Source organism: Corythoichthys intestinalis, chromosome 10 (genome assembly GCF_030265065.1).
Source record: "Corythoichthys intestinalis isolate RoL2023-P3 chromosome 10, ASM3026506v1, whole genome shotgun sequence".
NCBI classification, from domain to species: domain Eukaryota; kingdom Metazoa; phylum Chordata; class Actinopteri; order Syngnathiformes; family Syngnathidae; genus Corythoichthys; species Corythoichthys intestinalis.
This window is the reverse complement of record NC_080404.1, coordinates 24,473,439-24,498,599: the sequence shown is the minus strand read 5'-3', so window position 1 is coordinate 24,498,599 and position 25,161 is coordinate 24,473,439. Positions and strand designations below refer to the sequence as shown.

The following is a 25,161-nucleotide window of genomic DNA, read 5'->3' as shown; positions in this document are numbered from 1 at the left end:
TTTATGCTAACCTAAGTGCTATAGTTGTTTATCCAACTCAGTACTTTTCAAATAGTGGGGCGGAGAACGATGCCGCGGGTGGCGCATGTGACCTCGGGGAACATGTTTTTTTGCCGTACTAGAATAAAGTGTAATTGCACATCCACTCAGTGGGTGGCAGTGGCGCTCTCATTTTCATAGTGTGCGCAGTATTTTTAAACTAAACACGAGCACAAAGCAAAGCAATATGAAGAGTTGTGCGCCGTTTTCGGGCCGGGCTCATGCAGCGACCCACTGTTTTCTCCGCGTGACGTGCCATGTTTGGCTCGGAAGCGTCACGACGACCACCCTCACCTCCGGGTCTCCCCCAAACAAAGAGAATGCGCCGTTTTAGGGCCATGTGGCTTTTGGCTTTGACTTTTAATAAAGTGGGAGACGAGGAAAGACCACTCTGTTTACTGTGTCTAAAAATGTTTGTAGAGGACAGCGGGAAGCCAAATCAATTAAGACATCACTTAAAGGCATTGATCACAATCTCATTGATAAGCCGCTTGATTTTTTTTCAGCGAAAACTTAGCTGAATCGTTCTGCTTTATCAGTGTTACATCAGTAAACCAGCGAGCACCTTTATTTTTGCTGCAGGCAGTATCAGCTCCTTTGCAATTGTATGATAATGGTAACTCTTTCCATTTTTCGTTTGCCCTTTTAATCAGCTCCTTTGCAATGCAAATTTTATTTTTTTAAATTCAGGCAAATTGATGTGCTTTGTCTTTTCGGTAACAAACAAAACAATGTTATTAAAGTTATACTTTATTATAAATTGACCTATGCTGCTTTAATTTAACGTGGATTAAGTAAGTGTATTATAGTGTTTCAGCGAAATGGCAGCCAATGTGTAAATTTATGAGGTAGCATCGTTAGAGCAGTTAACGTTGTTGATGATTTAATAGCATACCTATTTTAACACAGTGTCATATTAACCTTAGCTGAAAGATTCTGACTTGTCAGAGCTTCAGGACAAAAAGCAGGGAAAGTCTTCGATCGCAAGACGATGTTCAAGACCTAACAAAGGTAAATGTTCCTATCTAATTAGATTGACATTTAAATCTTTAATGTTACAGGGGGGGAAGAATGGAGATCTTGAATTTTAGATGAACTCCCTAGGCAACTGAAAGGAGGATATTATCTGTTCTTCTATTCTGTATTTCCTTGAAATTAATATTTTGTTATTTTGGACTGTTTTTGCTGTGTTTTACGACACTAATCAGGAACTAAAGTGCAGCAGCCATCTGAAAATGCTTCTATTGTTCAATGAGTTGTTTTGATTCTCAGTTATCCAGGTCAAGGCATTCCGCATCGGAAGTAACAACTTTCTTATCTCAATGCATTCTAGGTAAACTATGACCCTATCGTAAATGCCCGAGTCACCTCTGCTGTCTCACGGGTGTCGGAGCTACTCACCTTACGTCTAAAGGTGAGCACCCACACTTTCCAAGAAAACTCATTTCCTCCTCTTGTTTCCGAGATTTTGTCCTTTCGGTCACTCGCTTACGGCCATGTTCACTGGGAGTTGCCATGGAGACCACAATCCGACCCTAATTACGCACAGAAAATCCAGCGTTTCCGTTCCTTCCCCTCTCGGTGCATATTTGAGATCTTGTCTTTTGTTTGCGACCTTCCTGGCAGTTCTAGGCATAAGTCTTCCTTCACCCCTATCCTGGTTTAACTCCCCTCCTGTTGTGACAGCTTTTCATCCCGCTGCTGACATTTGGCACAGCAGAGTCACGCGGCAATTTATATTGCGCCTGAGACGCTTCCGTCTGCTGCGCCGGGATCGAAAACGTGTGCAACATAGGTAAAGGTTATTGGCTCGTGCAATCTGTCCATCCATAGTGAGATAAATGCACTTCTTTCATGCTGACTACAGTTTTCCAACAGAAAGTTGAATTTGACTTCACTCTGCCAGGAAATGGAGAGAAACTTCAGATTAGACTCGATGGGAGGACAGATGTCCAATCCATTTGAACTGAGAGGGCTCTCAACTGAAGCCAATGAGTAAATTTAACTTGCCTGCCCGCCATTGATCACGAAATACGTCCAATTCATTTTAAAAAGGAGGAATGGTTGTGAAGGCTTTCAGTGCCTCTAGTGCAGGGGTTGGCAACTTCCAGCTCTGTGAATCTATCTGATGCAGCTCAGTTTTATCGTAAATAAAATTGATTAAAATTATTTCTGGCGCTTACAAGATTTAATTTCCTATTATTAGGCAGAGCAAGTCAGGCTAACTTACTGTTTTGCGTGTTACAGAATATTCACGTCGGTAATGAATAGGAGTGGGAACCTCACGATACCATACGGTTTGCGATACAAAGCTCACGATCACAATGATCTAACGATATGGCGATACAACGATTATCAATACATTGGTCAGAAAATCATTTTAGGATATTCTAAAAACAACTAATAAACAGGAAAAAAAAAGCTTCTGCTGTGAATTGGAATGAGTTTATCACTAGTAGACGTCCAATCCATTTGAAGTGGGAGGATCCCTCCCACTTCAAATGGACTGAACGTCTATGGCCGTCAGTAGCAGCCAACGCCAGGCAATGAGGTAATTTTGGGCCATTTAAGGTCATTTACCTGTTGATTTTCAGATACTTCCTGTTGATTTTGGGGTATTTTATGGGTCACTTCCTGTTCATTTTGTGTTACAGACCTGGGAATCACCCAAATGAATAGGCAGTGACTAAAACTTAACCTGGAAATGCCCTAAAATGAACAACAAGTGACCTGTAAATGCCCAATTGGACAGAATGAATGTGAATGCTCTCAACGTTCCCAGTCTAAATGGATTGGGTGTCGAGCACTGTCAAGGCAGCCTCAGAGTTAACCGAGACACTATTGTGGTGGAAGATTTTTTTTTTTTTTTAAAGACATTTACACCTTTTTAAAATGATATCTCAATTCTTGCAGGAGCATATCGATAACCTTTAAGGATACAAAGTATCACGATACATCACCATTTCTATATTTTGTAACACCCCAGTAATGAATTTGTCAACTATGTAAAGTCACGGTTGCAATTCCAAAGGTGTACCATTCACAGTGACTTTGCATAATTCAGTCACGCAACCGTGAATTTACATAGTTGGTGAATTCATGACCTGCGTGACTGTTCTGTGAATAAAAGTGTATAAAAAAGTAACCATTTACTCTGCTTACTAAAATGAGGCAAAATCATTGCTATTTCATTCGTTAAAATTAAAATCAAAGTGGAGTTTTAACTCTTTCAGTCAAAATAAAGTGGCTGTCTAGCACTGACAGTGGCAGCTAATGAGTTAAGAAAAATTGTTAAAATGTAGTGTTGCTTTTAGATGGATGGAAGATGGACATATACTCAACTCTCCAATCACAAAAAAGTAACTAAAAACAATTTCAACTAACACGAATTCCACTCTTCCCAGCCAACATACGGCGACAATAAAGCATTTTGAGTCTTACCCCTCCGGGGTTGCCATCCGAGGCGGTGACGACCAGACGGTATCCCTCGTCACTTTCTCTATCTAGACCTTTTTCCAAAATTAGAAGGCCGAGCCTGTGGAGAAAATCAAAACATTAACACTGACAGACGGACGCACAAAAAGCCCCGGCGGGTTTTGTGCCTCGGACTGAATTTGTTTACTTCTCTTAGAAATATTCATGAATTCCGGCCACTGACTGCTGGGAAAAGGGGCAGGTGGGCGTTTTAAACTTTACCCACCCAGACACACAACAAACAGCAGGAAGCCGTGTTGCAGTTCTGCATGCTGCGGTGCACAAGCGCCAATTTGCCCAGAGTGGCACGCGGAGTTCTCTGTTTGTACACGTACACGCAAAGTCATGGTGCAGCGTACACAAAACAATGGAACCCAAGGGAGAATATGCCAGGACAACAAACAAAATGCATTGGAACACCCGAGCAAGAATAATGACTGGCGCAACTCCCCGTTGTCCTGTTCTTTCCATGACTCGTCTAACTGAAGGTTGCTGTGGACCATACTTTGACTAACTGTGACCTTTTTATTCTTAACTTATTCACTGCCAATGAGAGAGATAGAAGTCCAATTCATCTAAACTGGGAGAACTGAATGCTTTTATTTCAGGTCCTCCAGTGGTACGCAAATGTACATGACTTTTTTTTCTTCTCAGATGGAAGTGGAGTGTTAAGTCAGTACGTTAGTTTATCACTAGTAGACTTCTAATCTATTTAGACTGGGAGACCTTTTGATCCACTCAAAATGACTGTACGTCTAGCGCCCTCAATTGCAGCCAACTAGTTAAATGGAAATATTTATGCTTACAAAATGAGAGCTACATTTAGTTGGAGTTTAGTTGGAATTTATTTTTAACGCAACACCAGGTAATATTTCAACCTTTTCAAAATATTTTCATAACATTTGACGATATGTCGACTGACAACTAGTTGGATTCCACCTCTTTTACATGTTGAGGGGGTCTGTTTCGCTTTTACCAGCACTAATTAACTTTTAGGTGAGTGGCAGGAATCCTGACACAAAAAAATGACATATGTGCTGACTGCTTTACGGCATACGTCACTCGGGAGTCGATGCAAACGCTTTTGCGCAAATTCTGCAAAGGTGGCAGAGCAACAAAAGAGACAAAAAGTTTTGTACGAGAAGGAAAACAAAAGGAAGGCTACCAGGATAAAACGATACTCAGGAATATACATTGCCCCGGCTTTCATTCGCTAGCGTGACGCCGCCCCCTCAACCGAACTCGGGTGGGGTGGGGGTGTTTAGCCACAACTGGATTCATTCCAATTTTACTATTCATCCGTCACACAGCTGCTGAAAACAAAAATGTCATTTAATCCATCTGCAGCCGACCGGGAGATCATAGTTTTACAACACGAAAACGCAGTTTTCCTTAAGGCAAAACACTACCACTTTTGTCCACCGGCGCCGCTAAAATCGCTTTAACTCATTGACTGATTTGAATTCAATTTTTTCCCCATTTTTTTATCCAGGAGGGGGTGGGGATTCTGGAGAATTTTTGTTTGCTTATCTTTTTTTGTATTTTTTTTTTGTTTTTTGTTGTGTGTCTGTGTCTTTGCTTTTTTACACTTCTACATATTTTCTGTTTTTTACCGTCGACTTCAAGCTTTTAACTCAATCACTGGCAATTGACAGCGATAGACATCAATTCCATTTCAACTGGGATGATCGCATTTCAGTGCCATTACCAGCAATTGATCTCAAATCTATTTTGACTGGAGATCAAATTTGGTAACAAAGAAGACTGCTTTCCTGACAAGTCAACAAATTTGAGTTCGTACACATAAGCCATAATCTGTTAAATGATCCTGTTAATAGATGAGCTGCTGTCATGCTAATGTTCACTTAAAAACAGGATTAATGGCTATGAATTGACTTTTCTTCTACACATTGGAATGATGCTTCCACCATTCTTCAGGTTTACAGGGTTAAATAATGCGGATCGACATACAGCACACGGCACAGAGTTGGACGGTATGAAACAACGTGCCTCACATACAGTATTGCATCAATGAAAAAACTTGAGTTACAGCTATGTCTACTTCATGAACACACCAGCTGATGCGTCTATGAGTACGCGGAAAAGGATGATTTAGGGTAATCCGGCTAGAAGCAGCCTCCATGAGGCAGGACAATGCGGTCATAAAAGGGATGACACGCTCGGCAACGATACGAGACAGGGCCAGTCTATAAATTATCGTCGATTTGTGGTAATGGTGGTGCTTTTCCACTGCACCGTCTCAACTCCATTCAGCTACGTATGAAATACAGTTTGACAAAACCTAACTAAACGAGTTTGTCACTGCGTCCAATCCATTTGAAGTGGGAGGATGCCACCCTCCCACTTCAAATGGTTTGGACGTCTATCCCGTCAATGTCAGCCAATGAGTTAATAATGAAGTGCCTCATTCATGGAATTTTTGAAACTCCGAACGTTATTACGTTACCTACTAGCGCAAAAGTTCTATCTATTAACATTCTGAGTTCATGAGTGTAGCGACACACACTTGTAGTATATTTTTCAATGTACTCATAGCTATGTTTTTTAGTGATAGCATTTCTGACGACCCGTTTGTAAGAAGTCGAGTTATTTATAAATACATGACTCTTGGTGCCGCTATAGAAGAACCCTTTAAGGCTAACTATAGGTAGTTTGAAAGATTTTAAAATAATAAAATAAATAGGGTTGTATCTCGATTTTACTTTATTCACCTGAGTTGGAGTCACTTAATTTTGCGGAGTTGCCGGCACCAAGTACCGAACCGAAACTACAGCTAGCAAAGGGTGACCATATTTTGATTTCCATAAAAGAGGACACTCGGCCCGGCCTGGAGATACTTGAATTTTACTCAGGTTCACTCAAAGATGCCTATATCACTTCAATATATTTAAGGTGTGCCTCCTCCGTCTGGATAGAAAAACTCAGTTTTATTATTAAAAAAAAAAATTAAAATAATAATAAATATTGCCATATAGTACATATGATATACTATATGGATTTTTTTTTTTACTCTACAAGTTACAAGTTACTCAACAGGCTTTATTCTTCCTAAAAAATAATCAAACAATAAAAACGCAAAAAACATGGAAATGTAGTCCTGTCAATCCACACACACAGAAGTAGGCTATGTGCCAACTAAACATTTTTATAAATTACATTCACGACAATTGTCGTTGACAAATTGTTATTCCCACTCATTTGTTATCCTCATTCAATGTTCTAGGTTGCACGCAAACAATAACTGAAATAAATTGACACACTATTCAACCTGCATGTTTCCAAACGCAGAAGTTCAAAACTACATTTCCCATAATACCTAGCATGGCTTAGCTCACTGCTAGCTACCCTATTAGCGAGTACCGGGAGCCAAGGCAAAATCCAAACTATCTAAATAAAAGCTAACAATAACCGACAGCGCAACGATGCGACACCAAACGAGATTTTACAGATCACGCTAGTACAAAGCTACGAAAGAAGTCAACAGTTGCCCTTACATACGGATTTATCGTAAAAAACTCAACAACCAGGCAAGTGGTCTGGGAAACCGTCACAGGCAGCAGTACTGTAGTAATCTGTGTAAAGTGTCAATTTCAACACACGCTAATTGTGAAGAAATACTCCTTCGTGTCAATTTGGAATTTCCTTTTCTTAACATATATGACGGAACCCTGAGGCATAAAAAACAGCTACTTAGAATATAATACTAACATTCAACCAAACATACAAACGCAGAACAATTAATACAAGACTAATACAACATACTGCATTTCTGTGTACACAATACCCAATATACAACAGAAGACACATGATCGACATTAACAGGTGTAAAGACTGCCTCATCTCTTGCCAAACCGTCAACCCAGTAAATGGCGGTAATTCCCCATGATACAAGCGGAAAACTGCCAACAAAAAACAAGAAGAACTACTCCTTCTCCCCTAACTAGTAAGAGCCACGTCAACGGAGTCAGGCGCTGCCCCCCAGCGGCCAGAGGGATTCTCTTCAAATTAGTCCCGTGAAAAATCATTAAAACCGGACATCTTCATGAATCTATAAAACCCAGCCGAAAGCGACAGAGATGACATGAAACTATGACTTGTCCGGGCAAAAGAGGACGTTAAACAATAAAACAATAAACTACTACATCTTAAAAAACTGATCTTTTTCACCCGAATTCGATCCTCTGAATCCTCTTGCCCTGTTTCCGATCGCAAGACAGGATCGGGCAGATTCCTCAAAATAAATTTAAAAAACGAAAGTCCAAAAAATATTGAAAGCTGTTATGCCAGCAAGATGCTTGCCAAATTCAGATTTCATCGATGAAAAATGTGCCATCTGCTTGGCGCGTTTATGAAAGAACGATATAAAGCTAGCCTTGAGTGGTTTGAAGATTTAAAAACAATGGACAAAAGCAATATTCTAGGCCCAAGCTGCCACGCTAGCAGGATGTTAACCCAGTTTTCACCGAAGTCGACTCTATCTGATCACATGGCTTTTTTCATCCTTCTGTTATGAATTTAAATTTATAGATGTCCAATCCATTTGAAGTGGCATTATGTGCAGCAAATTATTATTGTTCATTTGATGCGAGCCCTTTCGCTTCAAGTGGTTCAGACATCCAGCACCGTCACTAACAACCACAGGGTTATATGTTAGTCCCTGCGACCTGCTGTCATATGCTCTGGGAAAGATGATCCTTACCGCTTGCTAATTGATAATTACGAGTGCGTGCTGTTCATGTGCTTCTGACATGGACCTCATTTTGGGGTTTTTTGCGGTGAAAAAAACTGTTTTAGACCTATTCATTCTTCGATTGCAATGAGTACACTGTTGGCCAAAAGTATTGGCACCCCTGCAATTCTGTCAGATAATGCTCAATTTCTCCCGGAAAAATTATTGCAATTACAAATGCTTTGGTAGTAAGATCTTTCTTTATTTTGGTTGCGATGAAAAAACACAAAAGAGAATGCTCCAGGTCTCTGAGCTTTTAAGAGTGCCTTCTCCAAACTACCATTTTCAGATCTTTCCAAAGGTGTTCTATGGGATTCAGGTCTGGACTCATTGCTGGCCAATTTAGAAGTCTCCAGTGCTTTCTCTCAAACCATTTTGTAGTGCTTTTTGAAGTATGTTTTGGGTCATTGCCCTGCTGGAAGACCCATGACCTCTGGGGGAGACCCAGCTTTCTCACACTGGGCCCTACATTGTGCTGCAAAATTTGTTTGGTTGTCTTCAGACTTTATAATGCCATGCACTCGGTCATGCAGTTCAGGGCCAGAGGTAGCAGAGCAACCCCAAAACATCATGGAACCTCCGCTATGTTTGACTGTGGGGACAGTGTTCTTTTCTTTGAAGGCTTTTTTTTTTCCAGTAAAGTCTCTGTTGATGCATTTTCCTAAAAAGCTCTACTTTTGTCTCATCTGACCAGAGAACATTCTTCTAAAACGTTTTTACCTTTTCAGGTAAGTTTTGGCAAACTCCAGCCAGGCTTTTTTATGTGTCTGGGTAGGAAGTGGGGTCTTCCTGGGTAGGGATTGGAATTGATAGGATGTTTACGATTCCGATTCCATTATCGATATTGCTTAACTATTCGATTCTTTATCGATCTGTTATCGATTCTAATTTGGGGAAAAAGAAGAACAAACGTTTTGATGGGCATTGAGTTTCTTTAATCAGAAGTCACACCCTTACAAACTCACAAGGTCAAAAGATGCCCAAAGCCTCAATATTAACTGTGGCAATAAGTGGCAAATGCACAAGAATGTGTAACATTTTACTGAAACATTTTTTCTAATAGAAATACAAAATATTGGTATATATTGGCATATAGGTCGTTGGTCTGTCATTGGTAATATGTGTTAAACTTGCAGGGGTCCCCAAACTTTTTCCAGTGAGGGCCACACAACTTTTCCCTTCTCTGATGAGGGGCCGGGGTCAGTTTGTAACAGAAAAAGTGTGACGATTGCAGGAATGCCTAAATATAAAAAAAAAAAATGTTTTTCAGAAAGCCACAATCAAATAACCCTTTCTGGATATTTCATGGAACAAAAATAATAATATAATATAATAATAATAATTAATAATAATAACACTATTAATCAAATAGATAACCAAATAACCCTCTCTGAGTTCTTCACAGAAAAAGGCCAGAAAATAAATAACACTATTGAGAAAAAAAAAAAAATTCAAAATGCTCTCTGGTATTGTTCAGGGGGCCGGACCAAATGTCGGGGCGGGCCGTATCCGGACCGCAGGCCGTAGTTTGGGGACCCAAAAATGAAATGTATGCCTTTTAGTTTTTATGGTTCTTACACGCTCAAGTGGGGGCGCCCTTGCACTTCCTCACGCGAAGAACAACGCGCTTACATGAAGAAGAAGAAATGCTGCATCCAAGCGAGTTAGTGAGAGAGGGAAGCACTGCTACGACCCTACGTTCCTTCTTAATGTTTGTAAAATATCTACAGAGGCAACGCCTGTATGTATCATCTTTTGAGTTGTTGTTGTGTGTTGTCCACTTGCGATCGGACACTTAAATCCAGTTGTGTAGTGGTTTGGATGATGTGCTAATGCTAGCGAACGCATGCTAATCGTGTTGTTATTACTGAATTAGCAGCTAATCATCGCTGATTTACGTTGATGCAAACCTGTTTGTTATTGGGGACGAAAATGATTTGTTTCATTTCTATTTTTAGTTTCACTCTTCAAGTGATGGTTGAATAAAGTCAGCAAATTATACCGACGTCTTCTGTATAGTCATTTCGGAGTTTAGCTAGCTGTATAGCTGTCTCGGTGAGGACAGTGCAGTCTATTGCCTCCCGATGCAGTTATCTCCACCTTCCCTCCCGATGCAGTTATCTCCACCTTGCAATGATTGCAAGTCGTGTTGTTGTAATTTTTCCTCGTGAAGTGAAGACACACTTTCGAGCGTTTGAACCTACATGCTGTCATTGTTTTGTTTACGGCTGCAATGCTCGTGCTAAACCATCGTAACCTTTCATTTTCACCCTCTTTCCTGGTGAAGTGTAGCCAAACTTTGGAGCAGGTGGTTCTTGGCGCCAAGCTAGTTTGATGCCTCTGGACAACAAGACAGTCATGACGCAATATGCGTCTTCAGGACTCATTAAAGGGATCGTTAAGCCTTTTTCATTGTGATGTCGAGGCCTCGAAACACTCGGAACCGGTTCAGAATTGGAATCGGATTTCGATTCCCATCCCTATTCCTGGGTAACCTACCATAGAGTCCCTTTTCATTCAGACGCCAACGGATAGCACGGGTTGACACTGTTGTACCCTCGGACTACAGGACAGCTTGAACTTGTTTGGATGTTAGTCGAGGTTCTTTATCCAACATCCACACAATCTTTCGTTGAAATCTCTAGTCAACGTTTCTTTTCCGTCCACATCTAGGGGGGTTAGCCACAGTGCCATGAGCTTTACACTTATTGATGATATGTTGGACACAGGAACATTCAGGTCTTTGGAAATGGACTTGTAGCATTGAGATTGCTCATGCTTCCTCACAATTTTGCTTCTCAAGTCCTCAGACAGATCTTCGGTCTTCTTTCTTTTCTCCATGCTCAATATGGTACACACAAGGACACAGGACAGAGAATGAGTCAACTTTAATCCATTTTAACTTACTGCAAGTGTGATTTAGTTATTGCCGCCACCTGTTATGTGCCACAAGTGAGTAACAGGTGCTGCTAATTACACAAATTAAAGAATCATCACATGATTTTTCACAGGGTGTCAGTACTTTTGTCTGGCCCACTTTTAGAGTTTTGTGTAAAATGATAATGTTTTTTATCCCCGATTCTCTTTTGTGATTTTTCATTAGAAGCAAAATAAATGAAGACATTACTACCAAAGCAGTTGTAGTTGCAGTTATTTTCTGCGAGAAATTGAGCAGAATTGCAGGGATGCCAATACATTTGGCCAGCAGTGTAGATAATGCATCAGTGCAAGCAGTAAGTTATTGTTTCAAACGGAACATTTTAGCAAACATTTGGTTAGAAAAAAAAAAGTTTTATAAATGTGAACACTACGGTATTATGTTGGTGTCAGAAATCATGCAAATTGTTGATACCGTTTCTTACCATTCGAGAGTTCTTGTTTGCGCTGCACCATTTTGAAAAGTAAAAGGTCATCCCATCTCAGATACTCGTTGGGTATCAGAATAAAATCCCACTTCTCCAATAGAAAACACAACTTGATATTCACATGCCATTTCCGACTCGACAAGTGGTAATTACCATAATTGCGACACCAAATAAAGGCAGCATCAGGTGTGGTGTATACGTAACTATTTTCTCTTGAATGTTATGACATTTGGCTAGTGAGGCTTATAGTCAGATGCGTTCTATAGTGCAGATTCACAGTAAATACAATGCTTTGCAATAAAGATTCTGTTTAACCCATGAAAGACCTGCCATGATATTTTCCCTGGACTCGACCCACTTGAAGCTTGAGGCGTTGATAGCTTCTGAGAACAGGAATGCAACATCCACATCGATTGGCATTCCGGACCACGCTGTGTAGCTTGCGCTACTATGGTGACTATCTCAAGCATCCCCTCTTGCCCACCCTCGAGGGAACCTACGGAGCGGCGGACTCTGACGCTCATTATTCATAATAGCTCGGCACAGCGGTGGCATATGCGGAGCGTCGGTGCGAAAATCTCGTCACAGGGACGCTTGGAAGGCTTGAAAAATGACAAGTCTCAGCGGTTGCGTTGTATGCACAGCTAAAACGAGAGTAGTAGCTAATCAGTCTTCATTCAGTGCGCGCCCCGTCGACATCTGCTCGGGTGTTTGCCAAGTGTTTTAAGTGTGTTGCTATATGTAAGGCATTGATTTCCAACAAGTACGCTGCTGTAAATAATTCAAATTCACTTTATTTGGAAAATGACTTGTTTTGTTCACAGCCAATGTGAATCAAGTGAAACGATAAAAAACGAAAAGTGACTGCAAAATTTCACATTCACTCTGCGTGACCATGCAGCTAAATACGACAGAAAAGTTCTTTGCCATAATAACAATCATTTTTCCAACGGACGAAAACATGACAGCAGACTCCCATAGAAATAACGTCCAGCTCCAATGACTTCTTTTTAAAAGCAACACATAAACTTTACTTGATACTGATTTACCAGAACGTGAAAGCGTCGACATAAGATAGTCTAAGTCCATCACGATACTCTTGACATGTCCAACTATGTCAATCGATATACTGCATTTCAGGAGAAGGGGGGGGGGGGAGTACAAAAAGTGTCCCTGGCATATTGGAAGCCTAACACAACAGCTTGTAGTTGTTGTCACATCAGTTGCCACCAGCTGTTAGCGGCTTGCTAACACTACTGTGGGAATCACAATGACAGAGATGGGAATGCAGTACAACCAACAGTTCCAAATACAAAAACTGTTTAAAAATGTGGATTCTTCTCAAATACAGTTCAAAAATAATGTTCATTGACAGCGATTTACTTTTTAATCCATTTGAACAGTTCCAAATGGACTTAAGCCAGCATGCTTTGCAGTCATCTTTTGTAAAAACATTTCATCATTATATACTTATTTTCTTCATTATTGGCTTTCCCAATGTAGTAGTAGTGGGTATGTGTGTTTACCACTTTGTCATTTATTAATTTTCATTAACTGTTTTGTTTCTGCACCATATGTTTGTGTTGTGTGGTGATTTATTACTACTTGTAAATAGACGGTGACAGTCGTCGCTATAGTGAAGTTATCTTGAACTTATTCACTGCCAGACCAGGTCACAGAGTGACAAAGGGTTGTGGAAGGTAGTGAAGGAGGGAAAGTGATATTGAAATCTTTCCATCACTTCCAGCTCAGTCCAGTTAAAACGGATTGGACGTCTATTGCTGTCAATGGCAGACAAAGAGTTTAGCTATCTGACATCACAAGTGGTTTATACAAAAGGAAAAAAAAACAGAAATAAATCAACACAATTGCCAGAGAAAAATACACAAGGGCCAATCTCATTTGAATTTATGTCTTGATTCTTCTTTGTTTCCCAATGTATTACAATTTTTTTAAATTCATTTTTTTCTTTTGTTTTTAGCTTAATTTTATTCAGAAATATTTATACTGTTATTGCTCACGGCTTTTTAAATATTTGTGTTTCTCTTTTATCACTATTTAAGAAAGATGCACAGATACCGATACCAGTATTGGCAGGGGGGGCCGATCCAGCCCGAAATGGAGGTATCGGCGAGTACCAACAAAGAGGACGCTGATAATATTTACCGGTCCAGTATTATAATACTTGACCGCAGCCTTTTTTTTCTCCTGACGCTCACTACACTCTCTATTGTGTGATGACACGTGATCACTTTGCATGCCAAGGAGCTATCGGTATTGGCCTGCCCCAGACCAATGAGAGCGGACCAATAACCGCTCTTAACCAATGCTGGGGCAGCTTTTTGATACGTAGGAAAAACACACTACGAGAGGAAAATGTCGGCAGTCTGGAAATATCTCAGTTTATAATCTCCGTCGAGTACAGTGGCGGCAAGCAAGATTTGCGGCCTGAAAGTTTCGAGAGGTGAAGTTAAATCGGCCAGTATCACTACCTCGAACCGGATAAAACATTTGAAGATGAAACGTGAACAAACACAAAGAGTTTGAGACTACAACAGCAGCAACTGCTACCAAGAGAAAGGCGCAACAAACCCTGGTCAGGTTACCTCGTCTACTTTTCTTTTATTGTCTTTTACTGAAAGAAATGCTGCCGTAATTTGAGACCCGTTTCAAAAGTAGGGTTGCCACCTTTCAGAAATAGAAATAAGGGACGCCCCCCCTCACGCCCAAAGCCTTACAGGCGACGAAAAAAAAGGGACATCCCCAAAACTCCTAAAATGCATAGAAATGTATCCATTTATATATATTCTGCATTGGTTCAATACGGAACGCAACTTTTAATTCTCAATTCGGAACGGTTCCTTATTTCAAATGACGGGTGGCAAGCTTATTTAAAAGTTCTGTAGAAGTAAGCAAAGTAAGCTAAGCTAAGTGGCTAAGTGTGTGTTGCTGCTGGTGCACAGAAAGGGACGCAAAGAGGGAGACAGGATGCTGTGGTCAATTATTATTAGTTATAATTTCATGAAAGTTGCACTGTTTGGCCGTTGAGAGTCAAACCTCAAGGTTAAAAAAAGTTAATTCATTATTCATTCATTGTATTTTTAATTTCTTACTGTTGGGCGAGTATTATACATGTTTTAATTTAATGAATTTAGCACTATTTTGGCCTTTGAGAGCCAAAGGTTTATTTAACTAATTTGTGAGCAATACCAGGTACGGTGCAACACTACTATTTATATTACCCCCCCCCCCCCCCCAAAAAAAAAGGATCCTTCAATTATTGATTCGTTTTATTTTAAATTATTTATCCATATTTGTTTTGCCCGTCACAAAATGCGTGCAGCTAGCACTCATACTACAATTGAAATCAAATCAATTGTAATCAAATAAAATGAAATCAAAATTCGTGTATGAAGGAAAGTTGAGTACTTTAAAAAAAAAAATGGACGATGGTGACAAGAACAAGAGTAGGAATTAACCACGATACATATTTTTTATTGGTATACAGTATATTCATTATCAGTCTACGCATGAGCTTACCAAGGCTACTCTTTTCCTTCCCACTTTTTCTTAGCCCGCACCTTGATACTCAGCTCACACTGACGCTTTTTTGTAGTCTCTCAGCTAAGATTTTCCTTTCATATTCGCCTCTAGTGTCTCCCAGCGGCTTCCCTTTTCTGAGGACTGTGACATGTGGCGTTTCATGCGCTGTCGTCTCGTCAGCTTGAAAAGAGGACAGTTGCCGACAAGAGAGAAGAAGGTGCGCAATTCTTCAAATGTTTCGGAAGTCTGTTTCATTTCCGGCGTCAACGCAGGCAACTGTACCCGTATTGCCGCAATCAAATGTCAACATAGAGCCATCTTTTATGAAAATATACCGACTTTTCACTGGAGACATAGATGTGGACTTACGTTTCTGAGAGGTTGAACACCTTTTGGGAATCTCCGCTCACAATGTGATATGTGATGGGATCGTTTTCTCTGTCTGTGGCCTGGAGGGAGAGGAGAATGCAGAGTTTTCCAAGGTCTTAAAATGCCATTAAAGGTTGACGGCTAAGCATATGAGCAGGAACATATGGATGGGGAGGTAAAGAGAAAATCTGTCAGATGGGATGCTCACATTTTCAAAACCACATAACGAAACAAAACGACAATCTGTTGAGGCATTACTATTGTGGGAGGGTACACTCTTGAGTATGTATAAAATTATTATTTTTTCCCTGTCTAATTTTTGACACCAAATTTTCAAAATGCTACACTTTTGTCCAATTCACACATTAAAAAACACACAAAAACAATGCACATAAATGGTATCAACCACTTTTTTTTTTTTTTTTTTTTGCCACAATTTGACAAAAAACATCCCTAAACGTTTTCAGTGGCCGCTGTCATTTCAAATTTAACTCCCACAAAGGTTTCCATTTACGTCTACTGATTTTCAACTCGGACCTGCAAAAAAAAAGTCTCCATTGCTGGTAGAGGTGTAACGGTACACAAAAATCTCGGTTCGGTACGTACCTCGGTTTTGAGGTCACGGTTCGGTTCATTTTCGGTACAGTAAGAAAACAAAATGCAAAATACGAGGGGCATTCAAAAAGTAATGCACTCAAGTGCATTGCTCGTACAGGATTTTACCAATCTTGTTCATATTTGGCACAAACATGATAGGAGACACCTTTTTGCGATTGTTATATGTGTTTTTTTTATTTTCAGATTTTTAAAGTTTAAACTAGCTTTCAAAATAGCTGCCCCTCTTGAAGCTCATCAGAACCAAAGAGCTGTAATCAAATTCCTTGTTGCAGCGAAAGAAACCCCTCTGAGGGTTAGGGTTTTTGGATTTGGTTTGTGGAGGTATACATTGAGACTCTTAGGAAGCTCAAAGGAAGTAAAAATGTAATCCTCACACTTGTACCTTTATTTTGATGTATAATACATGTTGCTATTACAATTTGTTTGTACATAATAAAGTTGGGTGCATTAGTTTTTGAATACCCCTCGTATAAATGTGTTGTTTATTACACACTTTTGTGCTTTCAACAATAGGAACAGTAGCCTATACAAAGCTAGAATTCTGATCAAAAAGTAGTGGGTATTTAAAGATAATAATCCAACAACAATTTGCCTTTCAGACCCTACGTATTGGTCAGCTTTCTTTCTGAAAGAAAAGAAAAAAGAAGTCCTGTGCTAAAGAGAAAAGCAATCCCAATGACAAAGATTTTAACATGTATTTTACAAATAAAATGCCTCAATGATTTTTTTTTCTTATGAACGGTTTTCAAAAGCTTTATTGGTGGATTTTCTCAAGTTAAAGCACCACACAGAAATTAATAAATTTAATTGTGTAAGCAGGATCTGTGTATTATTGTTATTAGTTAATTACAAGTGTCAGTTCAATTTATTTTAATTAAATAGGCTATTATTTATTTTATTATGTGTTTGTTTTTTACAAATGTGATGTAGTATTCATTTATATTGTATATTTTATTTTGTATAACTTTAGTTCCTATGTGCATATTAGTTCCTACTTGTTTTGTTGTGGTAGGAGGGTTTTGTATTGAACACGGGGCTGTGTTGGTTATTATTATAGCAGAGAAGACAACTGTAAATCAACAAAGACAAGTCAACTGTGCCCCGATCTACCACTCAAGAGATCTGATGGACTAAAAAAGTGGGTTACGATTGCATATTAGTTTGAAAATCGACAGGATCCACCGAATTTTTACACGAGTGACTTCCGGTCTGCCCGGTCTGCTAGCTAGTAGTTTTGACGCAGGAGGGCTGCGTCTCGCGTCAAATAATAAACTCTGCCGTTCTGTTCGCGTGCATCGCGTTGAGCCACTTCTGGGACGTGTCTAACACACGGTCGCACTGCAACTGGTGTGCATTGGCTGACTGACTTTAACGGCCGCGTTTCACTGCGTTCTCGCGGCGGCCACGTTGTCGCGCCGTTGACGTTTCTTACTGTCCTACAGTGTTGGTCCTCATTATAGTAGAGAAGACGGAGTAAATATAATTTACACAAAGAAACAGTAAACCGATCGACTCACAGCCTCGAAAAGTAAGGGTTACATTACGTCAGAAACTCGTTCGGTACGCCTCCGTTCCGAACCGAGCACCAAGTACCAAAACGGTTCAAGACGAATACATGTACCGTTACACCCTTAATTGCTGGTCATTATTTGACAAAAAAACGACCTCGAAATGACCCAAAATCAACAGAAAGTGACCCAAATATACAGGAAGCTGCACGGCAGGGCCGGCCCAGCCAATACACAGACTATGCAGCTGCTTAGGGCCCCTGACCACTAGGGGGCCTCCAATCTGGCAATTTTTAAATTTATGTTCTATTTTGTTGACTACAGTTTGCTTTATTTGACTTTTGTGAGTTTTGATACTTGATTACAAGGTTTAAAAAATAAAAGTTCTTCCTTAACTTCTTTTTCCTCTTTTAGAAAAAGGTTTGACGCTATCTACTGTAAGTACTGACAATCATTTGGAGTGAGAAGTTTGAAGTATGCAGTGCAACAAAATCTGATTAATATACAAAATATGGACGTATGGGTTGGTTTGCATGTATGGGTTTCACAGTACACTGTGAGGAAATGGTGGGCCAAAAATATGGGCCCCTTTGCATTATTTTGCTTAGGGCCCCCAAATGGCCTGGGCCGGCCCTGCTGCACGGGAATGGTCAAAAACCATCTTAAAGTCAACTCACTGCCTGTCATTGACAATGATAGACATCCAATTCATTTCAACTGGGAGGACAGGCTGAGACTGCTCATGTTTCAGTGCCATTGACGGAGGTAGATGTCCAATTCATTTTGACAGTCAAAATGGATAGGTGATAAACTCATTTGACTGAGAGACGTAACAGTCCACTTTGATTTCAGAAGAAAATTAATGAAATTGTCATGTACATTTGTGTCCAATAGAGGCAAATGAAGTGATCGGAAAAAGTCCCAGAATATAAAATATCATATTGTTATCCAAAGATTTAGTATTGGCTCGTCATGAAACTGGGGATTTAATGTGAAAGTGACAGTATGTCAATGCTATATTATAGGGAAAAACACTTCAGTCAATCCTAAAATATGCCAAGCAAAAATGATTTTCAATAGTGATTAATCAATTAAAGCAACACTAGGTAACTTATCAGTTTTGGTCGATTTTAGTGACGCAGGTGGACAACAGTGGTAGTGTTTTGCCTTAGACGCAGGTGGACAACAGTGGTAGTGTTTTGCCTTAAGAAAGACTGTGTTTCTCATGAGGACCAGCGCACAGCATCGTAAAATCCTGATGAGGACCAGTGCACAGTGTCGTAAAATCCTGATCAACTGGTCGCCTACAGATGGATTAAAAGACATTTCAGTTTCCAACGGTCGTGTGAAGGATGAATAGTAATGAGGTAATGAATTCAGTTGTGGCTAAACAATAGCATATGACGATTTTGAAAATAAGCACGTTTGATTTTGTACCGGATTCCCCCACCGGTCCTCCAACCCCCTGGTCACGACAGCGAGTGAAAGCTGGGCCAATGTTTATTCTTGAGTGTCCATTTATCTTGGTAGCCTCCCTTTTTTTTATCTTTTTGTCTCCTCGGAAAATATTTTTGTGTTCGCATTAACTCCTGTCTTTAATACGAATTGGCAAAGGGGGAAGTGACGTATGCCGTAAATCAGTCAGCGCATTTGTAGTTTTTTTGTGTGGCAGGGTTCCTGCCACCATCCTCAAAGTTAATTAGTGCCGGTGAAAGCGATAAAGCCCCCATCAAGATGTAAAAAAGGTGTCATTCAACTAGTTGTCAGTCGACATAGCATCACAATCACAAATATTATGAAAATATTTTATATACGCTAAGGAGCAGAAGTATTTGCACTCCTTGTGATTTTGCAAGTTCACCCACTTAGAAAATATGTATAGGTCTGAAATTTCAATCACAGATGCATTTTTTCTTATAGAGACCTAATCTATTAAAAAAAATCCAGAACTCAGATTGTATGATTTTTCAATAATTCATTTGTAATTTAATGGGGCTCATAAGTATTTGTTCGCCTGAGAAAATCAGTGCTAATATTTAGTGCAGAAGCCTTTGTTTGCAGTTACAAAGGTCAGACGCTTTTTGTAGTTGTTCACCAGATTTTCACATATGGGAACAGGGATTTTGGCCCATTTCTCCACACAAATCTTCTCTAGATCTGTCAGGTTTTGGACCTGTCGTTGAGAAACACGATGTTTCAGCTCCATCCAAAGATTTTCTATTGGATTGTGGGCTGGAGACTGGCTAGGCCACTCCAGGACCTTGATATGCTTTTTACGCAGCCACTCCAAGGTCACCTTGGCTGTGTGCTTCGGATCATTGTCATGTTGAAAGATCCAGCCACTACTCATCTTCAAGTCTCTGACTGAGGGAAGGAGGTTGCAGCTCAAAATCTGACAATACATTTCAACATTCATCCTCTGCTTTATACAGTACCGTCGTCCTGTCCCCTTTGCCAAAAAGCAGCCCCAAAGCATGAGGTTTCCATACTTCAGAGTGGGGAGGGTGTTCTTGGGATTGTACTGATCATTCTTTTCCCTCCACACACAACGAGTAAAGTTTGCACCAAAAAGTTCTGGTTTGGTCTCATCCGACCACATGACTTTCTCCCTTGACCTCTCTGCATCATTCAGATGGCCAATGGCAAACTTCAGACAGGCCTTCCCATGTACTGGCTTCAAAAGGGGAACCTTCTGTGCAATGCATGATTTTAAACCATTGCACCGTAGTGTTCTACTGACAGTAGCCTTTGAAACTGTGCATCCAGCTCTCTTCAGGTCATTGAACAGCTCCTGCCGTGTAGTTTTAGACTGAGACATCACTTTTCTCATCATGAGTGATGCCCCACGAGGAGAGATTTTACATGGAGCCCCAGTCCGGGGTAGATTACCAGTCATGTTTAGCCTTTTCCATTGTCTAACAACTGCTGTAACCGTGGATTTATTCTCACCAAGCTGCTTTCCAATTGTCCCATTGGCTTTTCCAGCTTTGTAGAGCTCAACTTTTTTTTTCTCTGGTGTCTTTCGAAAGCTCTCTGGTCTTGCCCATTGTAGCAGTTGGATTATGACTGACTGTTGTATGGCGTGCACAGGTGACAATATAGCTATATTGTTGTATTGATAATATAACTCTTTAATATAAACTCTTTGAGTGTCATAATTATTGCTGATTCTCAGGGTTACAAATACTTAACCCCACTAAATTACAAATAAATTATTGAAAATAATTTAGGGAATTATTTTGAAATGAAAAAATGTGATTCCTGGATTTTTTTATAGATTATGTTTCTATAAGTAGAACTGCATCTATAATTGAAATTTAAGACCTATAGGCCTACCCATTTTCTAAGTGGGTGAACTTGCAAAATCACAAAGGGTGCAAATACCTCTGCTCCTTGAAAATTAACAAACCTAGTCTTGCTTTAATTTTGAAGATCAATTAATTAATCTTAAAAATAAATCAAGCAGAAAATGTACAACCTCAGGTATGATAGGCTCGTAAAATCTATTAAAATACGAGGGAAAAAACATTAATTGTTTTCAAATATCAAAAGGTCTGTTTTCATGTGGAAATGGTGAAAATTTGTTGCTGAGAAGCTGAAATCCTGAGGATTTGGTCAGTTTGAAGTTAAAAACATCTCAAACTTATCAGTTACTGATTGTTCAATGAATTGTGGCATCATAAAACCCGACAATAGCAAACTGAGGCTAATTTAAAAAAAAACACACACAATTGTGACTGATTGAAGTGGTATTCACTGCTGATACAAATCTTGAATATCAACTTAATAAAACAAGACACAAAAATCAATCGGCCTACTACAATAATAATTTTTTTGTCTGGAGGGAAAAAACAGCAATGCCAATCAAAGAGGGAAAACTGTTTTTAAACAGCTTACTTTAACAGACTGAAGGCAATCTTTCATTCGTTGACAGCCCTTGCAGTTCAAACGGATTGGACATCTACTAATGATAAACTCGTTCAAATGCACAGCAAGAGGATGGAAATAGCCACGATTGGACGTCTATCACTGTCAATGGTACTGAAAGAGTTCCATTTTTTCGCTCAAGTGTGTATTTGGAGTCAATGACTCACCTGCATATTTAGCAGGATCGCGCCGATCCTCGTGGCCTCGCTCACCTCCAGGTAGTAGATGAGCAGGGGGAAGCGTGGTGGGCTCTGGTTGTTGGGGGGTAACACTTCGATATAGACAGTTGTGATGGAACTCCTGCAAAATATAGCAAAACTATTGTCGGATCTAAAGCATTAAGCACAAGCAGAATTCATATACGTATAAGGCGCGCTGTCAATTTTTGGGAAAAATTTGGATTTGAAATATTGTATGTACCTTTTAGGCTCGACTAATTGACAACGGATCAATGATTAAACTCATCAACAACAATTTTGATCGTTTATCAATAGTTTAGAGAAATTGTTGACCTAAAAACTGGCCAAATCCTTTTTTTTTTTTTTTCTTTTGGGGGGTTAATAATCTTTAATTTATTTGAATTATTATTATTATTTTAAAATACAATAAAAATAAACATTCTGTATTTTATATTTTAACAGTTGAAATTCTTTAGAATATTTAAGAAAATATAAACAAAAAACTACTTTCAAATTTCTTTTTAAATTTCAAAGTAAAATATTTGAAATCAAAAATGTATTTACTTTTATTAAAAAAAAACAATACAGGAGAAAAAAAGTATTTCTGTAGTCCTCAGTAAAAGCAGATGATTATCTTTGTAATATGAAATATCTGCAAACATCTGCTCTTGCTTTGTAAACAATGATACACTCGGGCATAGTTTTTTTTTCCAACAAAAACAGAGCCCAGACTCGTATAAAAATATAAATTGTGATTCATAAATGATGTGATTAATAGAGCCAACTAAAAATTAATCAGTAATTAATTGACAATCTGCTAGAATCGCCATCCAATTTTCAGTTCCTCTCACTCAAACATTAATGTACAAATGAAAACCATTTGGACTGTACCTTCTGAGGGATTCCGGTGCATTGTCAGACGCCTTGACTGTCAGCGCAAAAGATCGTCCAACAGCGAGGCTGACACCGGGCGCCACAGTGATGCGCCCAGAGCGGTTATTGATGACAAAATGTCCCTGAGCGCCGGCCAGGATCTCGTAGGTCACCAGTCCGTTTAACCCTTCGTCAGCGTCCTCCGCCGTTAACTTGGGACAAGAAACAAGCGTATTGGCCCGACATTTCTACGCCGACCGAGCGTGAAAATGACTCTAACCGATCTGGATGACTGGCGATTATCAAACAAACGCACGCTTTGTTCTGAAACATTAAAGCTATACATGCCACATTGAAGATAAATCCTCGCAGTGGGTGGTGGCCGCTTGTTGACAAAAGAGATCAATAACAGTTTGAATTGCAGCGAATGGATTGGAGGCATTTGAAATGAAAGCGGGTATGGCTTTGATTTCAAAAGGCATCAGTCCATCTCAGCCAATTATCCGGCCGCGGTGGCGACCCACTGAGAGTAATTGCGGCTTTCTCTACATCTATCGAGCACCCTGAACTCACCGCATCGCAGTTGACCATGAATTTGTACAAATCCCCTATTTTTGTTATTTTATCTTTTAGCGGTATTGACGGCGCAAGACTTCCAATCAAAATGTTAATAATGCCAAATGTTTGTTCGCCTCTCCCAGCAAAATCGATTGGACGTCTCGTGCAGTCAATGGCAGTCAATGAGATAAGAGTCAGTCTTCTTTCTCTTTCAATTTCATTTTTTTCAATAATTGTTTAGTTTAGTTTTAGTATGTAAACGGAAAAAATCAACCTAAATTTGCTAGCAAATGTCAATGTAACACTTCCCACAGTATAGATACCTTTTAAAAGTGGGTCACTAGGATACCCAGTGAGTGTCGTATTATTTTACTGTGGTATGCACAGTGTTGTTAATCTTACTTTAAAAAAATAATTACAGTTACAAATTACTTCTCCCAAAAAGTAATTGCGCTAGTAACTCAGTTACCTGAATGTAAGAGTAATTAGTTACTTGGCAAAGTAACTGGCTGATAATTTTCAGGTTACACAATGTGAAGTTTAAAGGGTTTTTTGGGACAATTGGCCCAAGCCCAATTCTTCACCCTAAACTTAACTAGACACAGGGGTATTGCGAATATTGCGATAACTAGATAGTAACCTTTGCTACGTGTGGAAGTCATTTAATGTTGTGAATCAACCGTTAAAGTTGTTAAAATTGCTCTTGTTATTGCATTAGTTCCCTTCTGTCTACTTTTGATATGAGTAAGTTTTAAAACTATTTCATCATTTAAAGATAGATTTAAGTCAAGATTTTGCCGATTTATGAGCATTTTAGATAAAAAGTTACTTAGGTTCGCGAGGAAGGTTCTCTACAACAGAGCCTTCCTGAGAAGTCTACTGCTTTAAGATGGCGGCTGTTTACTAACGCATGTAGTTCTTTATTATACATGTTGCTAATGCAGCCGTGTCTGTCATTTGCATCTAGTACTGTATATACAGTGGGGCAAATAAGTATGTAGTCAACCACTAATTGTGCAAGTTTTCCCACTTGAAAATATTAGAAAGGCCTGTAATTGTCAACATGGTTAAACCTCAACCATGAGAGACAGAATGTGGAAAGAAAACCCACAAAATCACATTGTTTGATTTTTAAAGAATTTATTTGCAAATCATGGTGGAAAATAAGTATTTGGTCAACACCAAAAGTTCATCTCAATACTTTGTTATGTACCCTTTGTTGGCAATAACGGAGGCCAAACGTTTTCTGTAACTCTTCACAAGCTTTTCGCACACTGTTGCTGGTATTTTGGCCCATTCCTCCATGCAGATCTCCTCTCGAGCAGTGATGTTTTGGGGCTGTCGTTGGGCAACACGGACTTTCAACTCCCTCCACAGATTTGCTATGGGGTTGAGATCTGGGGACTGGCTAGGCCACTCCAGGACCTTGAAATACTTCTTACGAATCCACTCCTTTGTTGCTCTGGTTGTGTGTTTAGGATAATTGTCATTCTGAAAGACCCAGCCACGTCTCATCTGCAATGCCCTTGCTGATGGAAGGAGATTTTTACTCAAAATCTCCCGATACATAGCCCCATTCATTCTTTCACAGATCAGTCATCCTGGTCCTTTTGCAGAAAAACAGCCCCATAGCATGATGTTTCCACCCCCATGCTTCACAGTGGGTATGGTGCAATTCAGTATTCATTTTCCTCCAAACAAGAGAACCTGTGTTTCTACCAAAAAGTTCTATTTTGGTTTCATGTGATCATAACACATTCTCCCAGTCCTCTTCTGGATCACCCAAATGCTCTGTAGCGAACCGCAGATGGGCCTGGACGTGTACTTTCTTCAGCAGGGGGACACGTCTGGCAGTGCAGGATTTGAGTCCCTGGCGGCGCATTGTGTAGCCTTTGTTACTGTGGTCCCAGCTCTCTGTAGGTCATTCACTAGGTCCCCCTGTGTGGTTCTGGGATTTT

General features: G+C 39.7%; 1 protein-coding gene across 9 annotated transcripts in view; it reads right to left on the bottom strand.

Annotated features, from left to right (window-relative positions):
* The window catches only part of LOC130923355 (protocadherin-15), a 490,939-nt gene that overhangs the window by 168,599 nt on the left and 297,179 nt on the right, over positions 1 to 25,161 (bottom strand). For all 9 annotated transcript variants that reach the window (XM_057849017.1, XM_057849014.1, XM_057849016.1 and 6 more), the window contains 4 exons: positions 22,664 to 22,857; positions 21,761 to 21,893; positions 15,541 to 15,620; positions 3,481 to 3,574 (listed from right to left, as the gene is read on the bottom strand). In XM_057849017.1, coding sequence (XP_057705000.1) covers positions 3,481 to 3,574; positions 15,541 to 15,620; positions 21,761 to 21,893; positions 22,664 to 22,857 — 501 coding nt within the window. The remainder of the gene's footprint in view (positions 1 to 3,480; positions 3,575 to 15,540; positions 15,621 to 21,760; positions 21,894 to 22,663; positions 22,858 to 25,161) is intronic.